This window comes from Hyperolius riggenbachi, chromosome 3 (genome assembly GCF_040937935.1).
Source record: "Hyperolius riggenbachi isolate aHypRig1 chromosome 3, aHypRig1.pri, whole genome shotgun sequence".
NCBI classification, from domain to species: Eukaryota; Metazoa; Chordata; class Amphibia; order Anura; family Hyperoliidae; genus Hyperolius; species Hyperolius riggenbachi.
Genome location: NC_090648.1, coordinates 338,408,164 through 338,425,181, shown reverse-complemented (window position 1 = coordinate 338,425,181; position 17,018 = coordinate 338,408,164). Strand labels below are relative to the sequence as shown.

Here is a 17,018-nt window from a genome sequence, read left to right as displayed (position 1 = left end):
TGTTTGTATATCATTGGAAAGAGGAGAAAAAGAGCTTTAAAATGATATGCATATTTCCATAGTTACTGCACTGCTCAGAGTCCCTTTAACCATTATACCATCCAGCCACCGCTGACTTTGGAGAAAAGTCGTCCTGTGGCCGCGATTTCGATCGCGAAAATATCGAAAACTAAAAGGCATAGAGCAGCTGTTTATATATCATTGGAAAGAGGAGAAAGAGAGCTTTAAAATGATATGAATCTTTCCATAGCTACTGCACTGCTCAGAGTCCCTTTAACCATTAAACCATCCAGCCACCGCTGACTTTGGAGAAAAGTCGTCCTGTGGCCGCGATTTCAATCGCAAAAATATCGAAAACTAAAAGGCATAGAGCAGCCGTTTAGATATCATTGGAAAGAGGAGAAAGAGAGCTTTAAAATGATATGCATCTTTCCATAGTTACTGCACTGCTCAGAGTCCCTTTAACCATTATACCATCCAGCCACCGCTGACTTTGGAGAAAAGTCGTCCCGTGGCCGCGATTTCAATCGCGAATATATCGAAAACTAAAAGGCATAGAGCAGCCGTTTGGATATCATTGGAAAGAGGAGAAAGAGAGCTTTAAAATGATATGCATCTTTCCATAGTTACTGCACTGCTCAGAGTCCCTTTAACCATTATACCATCCAGCCACCGCTGACAGGATGGCAAGGGCTGGTTTATGTGCTAATGGGGCCCCTTTGACTCTGAATGGGGCCCCAAGCGACTGCTTTTGTTGCCTGCTCGGTAATCCGGCCCTGCTGGGAGGGCAGGTCTGCATACCAATATGCAGCAATACATAGATTTACGGTATGGAGTGTTGGGTATCCTGAATAATCTACTACATTCTGATAAATGTTACTACAGTGCCTCTCTGATTACATTTTATTTCAAACATATGGTGTAGCTCTTCTGCGCACATGGCTCGCTTGAAGTTTAACTATAGTTCAGGATTGCCATGACATATACGCGTTACCTCTAATCTCCTTTGCTAGATGAAATGTTAATCTTGCCTATTGATGTAGTTGCGATAAATCAGAGCAGTTCTTTATCTAGTTCTGTCTGTCTCAAACTCCCGCGACTGGAAGCAGCCCTATAAGCAGTGGCCGAGAGAGAATCCTGTGCTGTGATTGGCCGCATGTGCAATGTCACTAGTATGTGGTGCTGCGGATTCCCCCTGTGACACTCGCTTCCCACTGTGTCCGCACGCCTAACCTCCCGCCCCCTGGCTGCTCATAAGCGCCAGCCCCGCTTGTCCTCCGCTCAGTACTCCGCCGGAGCGCTGGTGGCCGTGTGCTGTGAACAGGCAATGGGCTGCAGCAATTCCTCCTCTGCAGGAGGTAAGGGGCACGTCCGTCTGTCATTAGCAGCTGTGTGATCTCTACAGCTTGCCATTGGAGGATTGCACCCCGCTGCAGTGCTATGCTGCATGCTTGCATGTGCTTGCTTTGTGTGTGCAGAGATGTTCTGGTTTTTGCTGCCTGGAGTTCAACTGGTTTATGTATTGATTTTTTGGGACAAAAGTAGAGCAGGGGTTGATATGCTACTGAAAACAAGAGATTGAGTTGGTATTGCAGTGTTTACTTAGAGTGCTTTGTATTATAATACTCTTACCTACAGCATAAATAATGTGCACATGCGACTGGAAATAGTCCTACACAGATGTTTTTTATATCAGTTTATGGACAGGGTTGGGTGGGCTGTGGGGATGATTGAACCATTTAGGATTAGGGGTCAATAGCTGACAGCTCTAGCAGTTTTAATCATTTTGTGATGGAACAAGTTGCTGGAGAATTCCTCTGTAGCGGATCTGACCAATTCCACCTCTCAGTGCTTTAGAATTCTTGGTGAAGATTCAGAGTTCTTGTACACCTGTCACATTTATAACACTTTAAAAGAAGCCCATGTATTTGTGTTGCATAGTATACTGGGGACTTGCTGCTATACTGATAGACTGTACATTGCATTCTTTTACAGTGCTATTAAACTGACAGGTTAAAGATCCCTTAGAAGCCTGGCTCGAAAGGATTACTGGGAATTAAGGCTAGATTTACTTTAACTTTCATAAATGTCATTGCTGTGCATTGTTTCCCAATGTATAGTGCAGTGTTTGTGTTACATGTATAGGGAAATGACCAAGAGATGCTGCAAGTAGCTTCTGCCACTGCCAAACGTTAAGCTGATTGTATAATGATGTCCCATGCTAGTGTGAATACCACATGCCTGCATTTTTGCTGACATTTCCCTGTCACTAAGCAGGCAGTGGTAAGACTTCTATCTGCTGCCAGGATCAACCTCACCAACATATTAAAGAAGTCTGTGAAAGATTACTTTCAATAGTTTATACTACACAGAACCTGGACATGCTGGCCTTGCTTGAACAATTCTTTAACAAATATCATATGTCATCAGAGGACAAAACTTCATGGAACTTTTGACGCTGACATGTAGCTCTAACATGTAGCCCTGACATGCCCTTGTACATGCACAACTACTATCACCTGCAGGCATCACTGCTCGATCCCTCGGGAGACAGGGGGCGAGTACTTTACAGATGCACGCATCTCTAGTCCACAGGCTAGCAACCCGTTCTGTTCCTATGGTGGAGGAGTGGAGAGGGATGACACCACTGCATACATAGAAGTGGGAGGGGTAACAAGAACAACAATGGACTCTGCCTGCACTTGGCCAAGATTATCTGCATAGCTCCAGAACTCTTGGCGAGGCGGAGGCATCAAGGTGGATCAAGGACACTGTAGATACACTAGATTGTCAGCAGAGACTGCCCTGACCACCTGCCTTGGCCAAAAAACATCTAGTGTGTGTGAGGCTTTAGTTGGCTTTAAAGTTGTACCTGACTCATAAGCTAAATACATACACTTTAGACCAGGGCTGTGGAGTCGGAGTCGGAGTCGTGGAGTCGGGCAATTTTGGGTGCCTGGAGTCGGAGTCGGGAAAAAATGCACCGACTCCGACTCCGACTCCTAATGAATTTGTAACTGTAATTAAAATAGAAAATATGATAAAATGTTCTATTTCTCAGATAATAGTCATTAAAAATAATGTATATATACAGTATATATACAGTAATAGCTGTGCTTAGTCCACAAAAATGAAATAAACCAATCAAAATTAGTTACTTGTGCTGCTTCAATAAAGCAGTCCCCGTATTTTTAAAGGGAAGGTCCAAGCCAAATTAAAAAAATGAGTTTCACTTACCTGGGGCTTCTACCAGCCCCATGCAGCCATCCTGTGCCCTCGTAGTCACTCACTGCTGCTCCAGTCCCCCGCTGGCAGCTTGCCGACCTCGGAGGTCAGGGGGCGCATTGCGTACGTTTTTACGCATTCCCGCTAGTGCAGGAACATTAACACATACATTTTTACGCGTTACTGGTTTAATGCGTACATTTTTACGCATTGAACCAGTAATGCGTAAAAATGTATGTGTTAATGTTCCTGCACTAGCGGGAATGCGTAAAAACGTACGCAATGCAGCCCGCCGACCTCCGAGGTCGGCAAGCTGCCAGCGGGGGACTGGAGCAGCAGTGAGTGACTACAAGGGCACAGGATGGCTGCATGGGGCTGGTAGAAGCCCCAGGTAAGTGAAACTCATTTTTTTATTTTGCTTGGACATTCCCTTTAAGGTCAGATATACATATCTGATTGTGACTGTATATATGATGTGTACACAGGAATCTTTTATATATACACTAAATAACATCTATGCTGTAAGAATAAAGCCTGATGTGTAGCTGTGTCACTAATAGAGATGGTCAATGAGATGGAAATAATTCTGCACTGATGCTGATTTATGCAAATGTATGCACTCCCTTTGCTGATGAAATCAAATAATGTGATATGTTATTAAAATTTGGTTTGGTGACTACAAATTAAAGGGTAACTGAAACGGATGAAAAGTAAAGTTTTATACATACCTGGGGCTTCCTCCAGCCCCCTTAAGGCTAATCAGTCCCTCGCTGTCCTCCACCACCCGGATCTTCTGCTATGAGTCCTGGTAATTCAGCCAGTCAGCGCTGTCCGGCCGCATGCCGCTCCCACAGCCAGGAACATTCTGCACCTGCGCAATAGTGCTGCACAGGTGTAGTATGCTCCTGGCGGCGGAGTGTGTGCATGCGCACTACGCCCGACTGGCTCAAGTACCTGGACTCATAGCAGAAGATCCAGGTGGTGGAGGAGGACATAGAGAGACGGATTATCCTGAAGGCGGCTGGAGGAAGCCCCAGGTATGTATAAAACTTTAATTTCATCTGTCTCAGGTTTACTTTGTTACACAGTAGTACTATACTCTACATATGCACTCCCCACAGAGCTGCAGGGAATCCACTGAGAATGCTGTGCACATTAAACACAGAGGTGTTGTCTGTTTACAATCTCCTCATTCCCCTGCAGAGTACCTGCACATCATTCTTACATGTACCCACACTTACATTGCCTAGGGCCTGATAGATGTTCTTTGTTCCGGTTTGTACCTTTTACAAGTACTCTTTTACCAAGGACTAGTTTTAGTCTAAAGGGAATAAATATAGTAGTCTACATTTCCTTCTCACTTCAGTTGTCTTGTAAAATTCCTAAGCGTTGGCAGTTAAGAGACGAATTTCATGTTACATACTTTTAATCAACAAAATTGTAATATGCAAATTAGAGGAGTCGGAGTCGTGGAGTCGGAGTCGGAGTCGGTGGAATCCTAAACTGAGGAGTCGGAGTCGGTGGATTTTTGGACCGACTCCACAGCCCTGCTTTAGACTATAGTTGTTTGAAATGGCTCCAATTCGACTGATCATCAGATAATCATGCAAAAAACTTTCACAGAAGTACATTAAAAATAATGATGAATGACCGTTATTGGTGGAAAATGCGGAGCCGTCGGGACAGATCTGATTGGACGCTGATCGTTTGTTTCTAAAAGTGTAGTTGGATATCGTTAGATAACGATCGTTGCACGCATGCGCAGAATCGTCACTCAACAAACTCGGACATCACTTCTGTATGCACGTGCAATATTACTGATTGGTCGTTTGTACATATTGCCATCTGTAAATGTTGTATTGGCTCGTTCAGTTAGGAGATCAGCATTCCAGTCGGGAGAATGCTTGTTCATCTGCTAATTATCTGCTGTTCTGAACAATAGTTATCTAAAGTGTGTACATAGCTTAAATCCTTGTACACACTTTGAATTATGATTAGCCAATCACTGACCAGTGTTCTCCCCAGAATTTTTTTCCAGCCGGGTGGCATAAAATAGTAGCCGGGTGGCATGAAAAAGTAGCCGGGTGGGGCGAGTTGAAAATGCAGGGCAACTGTGCTTACAGCATAGGAGGTGGTGAGCCGATGAAAGCCGGGTGGTCACCAAATCTAGCCGGGTGGAGCACCCGGCTAAAAGAGCCTGGGGAGAACACTGCTGACCAATATAACTACCTCCATGTAGTCTGAGGGTTTACCTACACAGCCACAGTATTCACTATCTGTTGACCGTCATTCAACATGGAGGTGGTACAATTGGTCAGTGATAGGCCAATCATAATTGAAAGTGTGTACTAGGCTTTAGGGTACATACACACATCCAATTTTGATTGGCCAATCACTGGTCAATTTTACCATCTGCAATTGGTATGAAAGCCAACAGATTTTGAATACTACAAGCATATTGTGTAGGTAAGCTCTCCTGTTCTAGGAAATTAGTAAAACTGGCCAATCATTGGGCAATCAAAATTGGATTTGTTTACCAGGCTTAACCACTTCCACACCATGAAATTGTGTGCTGATCTGTGCTGCGTGGGCTCTCCAGCCCACAGCACAGATCAGCTAGCAGCCAGGGCGATCAGACTTCCCCCCTTTTTTCCCCACTAGGGGGATGTCCTGCTGGGGGGGTCTGATCGCCGCCGGCTGCTTGCGCTTGCGGGGGGGGGGCTCTTCAAAGCCCCCCTCCGCAGCGCTTCCTGGCCTCCTTCCCCTTCCCTCCCTCTCCCTCCCCCTGTGAGCGGCGCAGGACGGATTTCCGTCCTGCGCCTGATGGGATAGGCTTTAGCCTATCAGATGCCGGTGATCCCCGGCCAATCAGAGGCCGGGGATCGCCGATCTCCTCTACGGCGCTGCTGCGCAGCAGCGCCGTATACATGTAAACACCGGGGAAGATCTTCCCCGTGTGTTTACATTTACCCTGCGAGCCGCCGATCGGCTCGCAGGGTGTTCATGTAGACACCCTCCGTGAACTGACATGGAACGGCCGCTCATACGAGCGGCCGTTTCCATGGTATACACTTCAGGATTCAGGGGCGTATATATACGCACCGAGAATCCGGAAGTGGTTAAAGATTAGTACACATGCATAATTACTTTTACCTGTATAGATTGCGACTCGATCCTTTGGGCAACGATTTGAGGCCAAATGCTGTACAGTTCTGTTCCTATGAAAGGGGAAGGAGGGACAATGGTGTGACACACAAAGGAGCAGCTTCAGACAGGCAGGGTACATAGAGGAACGTTGGGCTTGCACTTGCCTGAGACGATCGGGCACTATGGATCTCTTTTTCCATTGTTGCATTGAAACCACGTGTGTGTGTTTGTTTTTAAAGAGACTTTGTAGTGTCTTCAGAAGACATAAATTACCAGTAACCCCTGGGAGAAGGTTGGGGAGGGGGGCTGGTTGGTGTTTATAATCTATGAGCTCTTTCCCCCTCTCATCCTCAGTAGAATTGTTAGTTTACCCACAGGTTAATAAGCTCCTATGTGACCATCTACAGGTAGGAGCTGATCAGTTGCGCTGAGTGTCAGGAATCTCACTTATTTCTGTCAGGGTGGGATTTATGTCATTAGTGGTAAGAAGGCTGGTCAACTCTGTCCCACAATGCAGTTTACTGGAGGGGATATCATCACAATACTAATGAGGATGGGATAAGTAGCTCTCAGGTCATAAGTATCTCTTCCCTCTTCCTAAAGGTGCCCATACATCTATCGACTTGGTGGACCATCCGATTCAATAACTATTATCAAATCGGATAAAATTTGGTGCCGCCAAGAACATGCCCAATTGACGATGTTATCAATTTCTGGCTGAAATTGGTTGCATGAATTGATAAGACATGCTGCAAGATGTTGGGACGTCATGGTTGATTGGGTGCGCAGCCGTAACGGTGAGCGTTATCGGGAAGAACACAAACGCAACAAAACACCCTGCGCTGTCCCCCTTATGTCCAATGTACCCCCCAGTGCCTGATGCACTATATTTTACCTGTCCTTGTCCGCTGCTGGCTCGGGGCTCCACCACAATCCACATACACATGCCCCTCGTGGTTGCTGGAGTAACATGGGCTGTGTAATGTGTATGCAGATTGCAGCAGAGCCCGGAGCCAGCAGTGGACATGGACAGGTAATGTATTGTGCACCGGGGGGTGGGGGGGTACATTTTAGTGTAGGGGTGACCGTGTCGGGGCGGTGGATGTGGCGTCACAAGGCCGATTCCTGATTGATTTCAGCATGAAATGGATTGGGAATCGGCCTGCGGTGTATGGGCAGCTGACAGATCTCTCTAGAATCAGAGAGAGATTTGTCGCTTGGTCGAATCTGCCCATCATCCCTAAATGTATGGCTGCCTTCAGCCAACCTATAGTTTACCAGATTTTATTGGCATTACATGGTCTCTTTAACAATACAGTGATACTACAGCCTCTGCATTTTTACAGAATCAACTTTATTTGCCAAGTACGACCATAGTCACACTCAAAATTGTCTGTGGTAAACACGGCATAACATTTATACAAGACATTAAAAAAAAGGGAGGGTCTCTAGACAAGTCAGGCACGGCAATGCACAGACGCCTAATGGCCCATACTCATGGGCTACAATTGTCGCCGCAACACGTGGCGCGCGCGTGTTGCGGCGACAGGTCGCCCGTGAGTATGCGGCGTTGCACGGGCGCACACCCCGAACTGTCGCTCGTCGCTGATGTCGCCAGGCGATTGAACCGCTCAATCGCCTGGCGACAGTTGCTGCCGCAACTCCGCCGCATCTGTCGCTAGTCCGCGTGAGTATGCGGACTAGCGACAGCAACCTCTATCCACAACACGGAGCTTCCGGCGGTGGGGGAGGCGCGTCGGCGACAGCTTCCGTCGCTCAGCTGATCCCTCTTCCGCGTGTGTACGCAGAGGGAGCTGGCGACGAGCTGTTGCCGGCCTGTCGCGCACACGCTCACGTGTGCTGGTGACAGGCCACTTTTGTCCCTCGTGAGTATGGGCCATTAGGGGAAGGAATGGGATCTAAGGGATGTTGCAGGGGCTTAAGCCCCATCTACACCATGGGACATTGTAGCGATCCGGCGGCTCGATTAGCCGCCGGATCGCCTCTTCCGCGTGCCCGCCGCGTCCCCGCTCGCCGCGCGTGCGCCGCATTCAATTCCCCGCTCGTGCCCGCTCGTCCCCGCCGGCGCCGCTTATCTCCCGCACGATTCCCTGCCATTGTCCCCTCGCGGGGATCGAGCAGGGAATCGGCGGTGCGGAGATCTGTCCTGTCGGATCTTATCAATCGAGCCGCATCAGCGGCTCGATTGATAAGGAGCATCATGGCCGCATCTACGCGTGTAGATGCGGCTTTAGAGTTCAGGAGAAGGATGACCTGGGGGTAGAACAAGGCCTGTTCTTGGACTTTCCATCCCAGGCCTCAAGGTAGCTTTAGGGATCTGTGTACACACATCCAATTTTGATTGGCCAATGATTACCCAACTTTACCACTTCCATGTAGTATGAGAGCTTACCTACACCATCTGATCACAGTATTTTAAAGCTGTTGGCCTTCATGTTACATGGAAGTGCTAAAATTGGCCAATCATTGACCAATCAAAGTTGGATGTGTTTACGCATTTGTATAGCCCTGTTTTGGCATGATCCATACACAGTGTGCTGCTTCTTCTAAATTGCAATATTATACTGTAGAACCGATTACACTCTGACAGTTATATCACCGCCGTTAGTTCTCAATGTTATTACAACTGCTGACAATCCTTATTGCAAAAATATTCAATTTAAAGGAGTACTGTCTTCTTGATTTATTTGAGACATTATAGTAATTAGCTTTTGTGGCATGCTACTTCTGAGACAGCTTAGTTTTGTTGATTGTAAAATCTGTGTAGCTAGTCTGTCCTCTTCCCAGCCCCCACTCTCATTCATTTACCAAAGAGTCAATTCATTTTCTAACTAGTACTTGACTTGCTGAGTGTGGCGAAATCATTAATAAGGGGATAGTGCTTTTCATAGGTCATTCTATAGAATGTATTGTCTGCACTTCAAAAGCAAAGCCTAAGCTGCTTTCTTCTGTGGTATAGCCACTAAGTTTCATTCCAGAAGTCACACTGTGGACTAATCAAGCAGCTTTAAAGCGGACCTGAACTCAGAGCGTCCTCTCTGCTCTAAAAGATACGCAGCATAATAAGCTGCTTTCAGAGTGGGACGTTACAGGCGCACGTTAGAGCAGCCTGTAATGCAGCCCAACTCACAGTAATGAAAAATCAATGGGCTGTTCACAGTGCCCACGTTGCGTTACATTGTAACGTTGCATGTTATATGAAGGTGCTGCATGCTGTGCGTTATATGTGGTTTTAGCCGCGTTAGACTGTTTGCACATGTTCAGTAATGTTTTTTTTTTTCCTTTTATTAATGCTGGAGAGGAGAAGGGGAGAGTCCGCTGTTGTGTTTAGCCACATGGCTAATTAATATTCACTGCACTGCAGTGTTTACTTCCTGGATCGGCCACTTATTGGCTGGCGGGACCACGTGATGCGGAGTGTTCCGATCACATGGTCTCCGCAGACTATAGAACAAAAAAGGCGCACCAAGAGCCGCATAACGCGGCTCAATCTGGCGTCCTCCTTCAACACCACCACGCGTTGCGTTAGGGGCACGTTATGCGACCATTAACGTCCCCTAAAACGCAACGTCCTGATGTGAAAGAGGCCTTAAAGAAAGAAACATTTCTATCTTACAGCTGGTTCAATTCATGCAATAAATCTGCGGTTTGTCTACTTCCGGCTTTCATGGAAGCAGACATATTGTTAACATCCTATATTTACCAATTAGCTTTCTGCTGTGGCAGGCAGCTGACACAGCTGAGGGATCAAATTACGGTGGTGATTAGAAACAGATGAGGGGGAATTAGGCTAAACTCTCTAAATACATACAGGGTGCATTTCTGCAGGGCTGTGGAGTCGGAGTCGTGGAGTCGGGCAATTTTGGGTGCCTGGAGTCGGAGTCGGGAAAAAATGCACTGACTCCGACTCGTAATGAATTTGTAACTGTAATTAACCACTTGCCGACTGTACGCTTATACCGTGCGTCGGCAAAGTGGCAGCTGCAGGACCAGCGACGCAGTACTGCGTCTTGCGTCGCCAGCTGCAGGCTGATTAATTAGGAAGCAGCCGCTCGCGCGAGCGGCTGCTTCCTGTCAATTCACGGCGGGGGGCTCCGTGAATAGCCTGCGGGCCGGCGATGGCGGCTCGCAGGCTAAATGTAAACACAAGCGGAAATAATCCGCTTTGTTTACATTGTACGGCGCTGCTGCGCAGCAGCGCCGTAAGGCAGATCGGCGATCCCCGGCCAATCAGCGGCCGGGGATCGCCGCAGAGGGGGGCTTTGAGGTGCGCCCCCCCCCGCAACTAGCCTGCACGCAGGAGCGATCAGACCCCCCCTGCACATCATCCCCATAGGGGGGAAAAAAGGGGGGCGATCTGATCGCTCTGCGTGCACCCTGATCTGTGCTGGGGGCTGCAGAGCCCACCCAGCACAGATCACAACAAACAGCGCTGGTCCTTAAGGGGGGGTAAAGGGTGGGTCCTCAAGTGGTTAAAATAGAAAATATGATAAAATGTTCTATTTCTCAGATAATAGTCATTAAAAATAATGTATATATACAGTAATAGCTGTGCTTAGTCCACAAAAATGAAATAAACCAAGCAAAATTAGTTACTTGTGCTGCTTCAATAAAGCAGTCCCCGTATTTTTAAGGTCAGATATACATATCTGATTGTGACTGTATATATGATGTGTACACAGGAATCTCTTATATATACTAAATAACATCTATGCTGTAAGAATAAAGCCTGATGTGTGGCTGTGTTACTAATAGAGATGGTCAATGAGATGGAAATAATTCTGCATTGATGCTGATTTATGCAAATGTATGCACTCCCTTTGCTGATGAAATCAAATAATTTGATATGTGGTTAAAATTTGGTTTAGTGACTGCAAATTAAAGGGTACCTGAGACGGATGAAAAGTAAAGTTTTATACATACCTGGGGCTTCCTCCAGCCCCCTTCAGGCTAATCAGTCCCTCGCTGTCCTCTACCACCTGGATCTTCTGCTATGAGTTCTGGTAATTCAGCCAGTCAGCGCTGTCCGGCCGCATGCCGCTTCCACAGCCAGGAACATTCTGCACCTGCACAATAGTGCTGCACAGGTGTAGTATGCTCCTGGCGGTGGAGTGTGTGCATGCGCACTACGCCAGACTGGCTCAAGTACCTGGACTCATAGCAGAAGATCCAGGTGGCGGAGGAGGACAGCGAGGGACTGATTATCCTGAAGGGGGCTGGAGGAAGCCCCAGGTATGTATAAAACTTTAATTTCATCAGTCTCAGGTTTACTTTGTTACACAGTAGTACTATACTCTACATATGCACTCCCCACAGAGCTGCAGGGAATCCACTGAGAATGCTGTGCACATTGAACACAGCGGTGTTGTCTGTTTACAATCTCCTTATTCCCCTGCAGAGTACCTGCACATCATTCTTACATGTTCCCACACTTACATTTTCTAGGGCCTGATAGATGTTCTTTGTTCCGGTTTGTACCTTTTACAAGTACTCTTACCAAGGACTAGTTTTAGTCTAAAGGGAATAAATATAGTAGTCTACATATCCTTCTCACTTCAGTTGTCTTTTAAAATTCCTAAGCGTTGGCAGTTAAGAGACGAATTTCACGTTACATACTTTTAATCAACAAAATTGTAATATGCAAATTAGAGGAGTCGGAATCGAGGAGTCGGAGTCGGTGGAATCCTAAACTGAGGAGTCGGAGTCGGTGCATTTCTGTATGTTTTCCTTCTGTCCTAGGCAAGAGTTCAGGTGCACTTTAACAACTAAAAATAGATTTACTGACAAATATTTACCAGATTTTGCTGTCAGTGAAAACTGGTATCAGCTGGATTTTTTGCCCTTGGAAGCTGTGGGAATGCGAAAGGCTTGTCACAGCTAAAAACGTTGTATTTGTCTCCTACTGTTAAATGTCCAATTAATATTACAGCCATAACACTAATGAGAAATGCATATTACTGGGCTGGTGAGGCGTGTCTGATTTTCCATCCCAGCATGGAAGGTACTGAAAAATGTGATGCTTTCCAGGAACTGTTTCATTGCTGGACTCCCAGACCTCCAGGAAAGCAACTTCCTGAAGATGTGCTTCTCAGCAATAAGGAGTTTTACAACCATTAATTAGTTATCAGTGAGAGTTATACTACTGTAGCTGACTGCCACTAAACATTTTTAGTCCTGAGAGACTCTTTTTCTTGTTACCTTGGAGATGTTGGAGGGCTTCTTCATAAATCCCAGGTTTCTGTGAGCTTGTTGTGGGTGCGCTCAGCTGGGCATACAATCTAACAGTCGTTGAGCAGCTTTTTATAATTCCGTAGTAGTAGTTTTTACAATCCATACATCAGCATATACCTGAAAGTGAGCAAAATTAATTGATGAGCTAGTTAGTATACATAACATGTAGAAGATGTTAATTCCTCTGTCTGTTGAGATTGACTTTCCTACTGGATTAACTAATATAAACTTTTTGGGTGTCAAGCTAATGTGTATCCTTTTTATTTTATCTTGGCAACTTTTTAGGCTTGTAAGGTCAAAATAGTAACAATGGAAGGTTAGCTATGGGTCACCCACTAAGTGACCGAGTGTAAAATCGAGCAGAAAAAACTATGGATCGGAGAATCGAAAGGGAAAAAAAACGTATGGTGGGGTCCCAGCATAATACTTTTAGCCATAGACCCTGAGCAAGCATGCAGCAGATCAGGTGTTTCTGACATTATTGTCAGATCTGACAAGGTTAGCTGCATGCTTGTTTCTAGTGCGATTCAGACACTTCTGCAGCCAAATAGATCAGCAGGGCTGCCAGGCAACTGGTACTGTTTAAAAGGAAATAAATATGGAAGCCTCCGTATACCTCTCACTTCAGTTGTCCTTTAAGTCCTGGGTTATAACTGCATTATTTTGCGTTTGTGGTAGGAAAGGTTATTTGGAGCTGATTTGGCAGATTATAGCATTAGTTCAGTTTTAAGAAGCAAGCTCCAGCTCACCATCTCGTTGGTAACAAAGTTTCAGGGCCCGTTTCCACGTGTGCTGTGCAGAATCATCGCAGAAACCGTGTTAACGAATTCACATGCAGATGCGAACTCATTAGCGTTTGTATGCAAATTTTACTGCAAATTCGCATACGATTTCGCATACGTTTGTATGTATGTGAATTTAACCATGTCAGTACCTGTGAGCTTTTACATTGCTTTTATGCTAAATCGTATGTGAATTTGCATGAAAATTCGCATACCAAAACCGCATGAGAATTTCCTATTAAATACATTGTATGCGAATCGCCTAGCGGTGTGCGACGAGCGGATTCTGATGGCTCTGCCATGCAGATTTTTCATGCACACAAAACCACAATGAAATCCTGAGAAGTGGAAACAGCCCCATCCACTTGTATTGCCTATGCGAATTTGCATGCGGGAAATGCATGCGAATTCACAATAGTGGAAATGGGCCATCAGTCTTGCACAGCTGTGACCTCATCTACAGACATCATTGCTAAGCTACGTTATAGATAGCCTGCTTCTCCTTCTAACTTCATGAAGATAAAGGTCCTTCATAGTAGAAATTTACACATACTAAGCCAGGCAGCTGGCAACAGCATCTGTCTCTGTTACAAAACAAGTCAAAAATATCAACTTACCGATATAAAAAAAATCTTAATTAGTCATAATATTATTGTTATTATAATCAATACATATTAACCACTTTCGGATTTCCCAGACGCTTAACTACGCCCCTATTGACTTAATTAGCGGATCAGGGGCGTTTATAAACGCCCCTGCCGCTATTGTGCTGTGCGGGCGCGATCGCGCGCGTGCACGCGCGCGCTCCCGCGCGCCCCCGCTCCCGCGCGCTCCCGCGCTCCCGCCCGCGGGTGCGCGCCCCCGTGCGTGCACGTGCACGTGCACCAGCTTCATTTATTTCTGGGTGGGATTGATGAATGGGAGTAATTACTCCCATCACCAATCAGATGCCTGTAACCATGAATGAGCACTGCTATAAGCCAATAGCAGTGCTCATTCATTTGTGAGGTTTACAAACAATGTTGCCAGCACTTAAGAAGATACAGTTACCTTGTAATCACTCCTGAGAGGATTACAAGGTAACTGGATCTTCTTTTCTTGTAGTCTGACTGCCACCTAGAGGATTTTATAAATATACCAGGACTTATAAATAAATATACCAGGACTATATACCCCTGATCAACCCTGATTAACCCTGATCAACCCTGATCTAATCCTAGCCTCCCTTGCTTTTTTTTTATGGTTAGAAATATAGAAATAGTGTATCTTTTCATTTTTTTCTCTTTTTTCTTTTTAAAATGCATAGAGAATAACATTATTACTAAAATAAAATATCACCCTTGAAAAGCCTAATTTGTGGCGAAAAAAACAACCTATAGATCATTCACATGTGATGAGTAGCAATAAAGTTATCAGTGAATGAATGGGAGGAGCGCTGAAATGTAAAAGTTGTTTTGGTTTTAAGGGAAGAAAACCTGTGATCCTGAAGTGGTTAAACATCCTTTTAAAGTATCCCTGAATTAGGGAAAAAAATACTGAATGATACTTCTTCTGTATTTTCCTTTTTTTATCTGTTACTTCTTTTATTTCTTTCTTATTTGTCATTCTATTGTATAAAAACATGGGATTGAATGCATGTGTGTGTGTGCCTTTGTCCATACATCCTTTGGTGAGCCTCTATAAAAATACCATTGAATGTTACTTTTCTCTATTCCCTTTATATGGTAATAAACAACTTTTTGTTATGTATTTCTCTCTGCTGATGTAATACATGTAAACAGACAACGAATGACCTTGACCTTCATTGTTGTCATGCCCATATTTGGGGGTACCGTTCTTTTAAACTGTGCATTTAAGCTTTCAGCAGCTGTTTGCAATCTGGTGCAGAGTTTCCAAATGTAAATGCTGTGCTTGTAAAATTGTTTATTAACTTAAAAATGAATTATGAAAAATAGTAATTTGTACAATTTAATAACATACAACTTGTAACATCCGCAGTAATGGCTGCTGCGGGCACGCAGGGTGTCTCCGCAGCCGCCTTGCCTTCCTGTTCAGGGACTTCACCCGTGCCTCTGGCGTCTAGTACGCCGAGGACGGGTTTGTCTTTTGCACATAGGGTTGCCGTATCGGCGGGCGCGCGCGGAGACAGGACCTTTATGCAGGGAGGAGGCGCGTCAGCTGACCAGCCAGTCGGCTGACGTCAGAGGAGACTCACGGCGCTCTGGATTGGTTGATTGTTGTGGGCGCGGCTGTGGGGTCTCCTCTGCTTCATAAGCCGTCGCTGTTCACTCGCAACTTGTCTGCTGTTGCGAATACTTATGTGCTAGCGCTCAGACCTTAGATAGTTTCCGGTGTGCTTTGATCTGGGAGGAAACCAGGGATTTCACACAAGACTAGGATTATTGTATTATTGTTTATTGATATTCTGTGTATGACTTTAGCTACCCTCTGACTCTGCTCTTGCTTATCGTTTCTGTACTTCTGCCCATCTGACTCTGTTGCTGAACCCTGCCTGATATCTTACTACTCTCTTGCCTGCCGATTCTGTACTGTACCTGCCCGATTGTTACTGATCCTAGCCTGTCTGACCTTTCTACTCACCAGTGAGCCCTTGTCACTGGTGAGGTGCTCTTCTGATAGTACCCACCAGCTCCTCTGGTGAGGTTAAGCCAAACTAATCAGTTAGGCCTAGTGCACACCAGAGCGTTTCCGCTGTGGTTTGCGATCTGCTTGCGGGTGCGGATCCGCTTGGGTAATGTATTCCAATGGGCTGGTGCACACCAGAGCGGGAGGCGTTTTGCAGAAACGCATACTCCCGGGCTGCTGCAGATTTTGGATTGCGGATGCGTTTCTGCCTCAATGTTAAGTATAGGAAAAACGCAAACCGCTCTGAAAAACGGCAGTTCAGAGCGGTTTTGCCGGCGTTTTTTGTTACAGTAGCTGTTCAGTAACTGCTTTACTGTAACAATACATGAAATCTACTACACCAAAAACGCTTCCCAAAACCGCAATATGCTAGCTGAAACGCTACAGAAAAAGAAGAAAAAGCGTTTCAAAATCTGCTAGCATTTTGCGGATCTGCTAGCGGTTTTTGGTGTGCACCAGGCCATAGGCCTGGTGCACACCAGAGGAGTTTTTCTGAGCTTTTTGAGTTTTTAAATTTGCTGCTAATGTTATCCTATGTGTCTGTGCACACTGGAGCAATGAGGTTTTGTAAAAAACCCCATAGCATTACATTGGGAAGAGCTTTTAGAGGTTTCAAAAGCTCTTCCCAATTTAATGCTATGGTGTTTTTTACAAAACCTCATTGCTTTTCCTTCAAAAGTACTTGCAAGACAGGTTTAAACATTCATTCTAGCCAGTCAGCTGACTTGTTGTAACCAAAGAAACAAATTATTTACAGTGGCATAGTGGTTAGTGCTCTTGCCTTGCATCGCTGGGTCCCCGTTTCGAATCCCAGCCAGGTCAATATCTCCAAGGAGTCTCCAGCCAGGTCAATATCTCCAAGGAGTTTGTATGTCCTCCCCGTGTCTGTGTGGGTTTTCTCCGGGCATTCCGGTTTCCTCACACATCCCAAAAACATACAGATAAGTTAATTGGCTTCCCCCTAAA

At 45.6% G+C, this 17,018-nt stretch overlaps 1 protein-coding gene across 1 annotated transcript in view; it reads left to right on the top strand.

Moving 5' to 3' along the window:
* The first annotated feature begins 1,275 nt into the window (after positions 1–1,275).
* The window catches only part of C3H12orf75 (chromosome 3 C12orf75 homolog), a 76,458-nt gene continuing 60,715 nt past the window's right edge, over positions 1,276–17,018 (top strand). Inside the window, exon 1 of the mRNA XM_068272792.1 lies at positions 1,276–1,358. Within this exon, the coding sequence (XP_068128893.1) occupies positions 1,328–1,358 (31 nt within the window). The 5' untranslated portion in view covers positions 1,276–1,327. The remainder of the gene's footprint in view (positions 1,359–17,018) is intronic.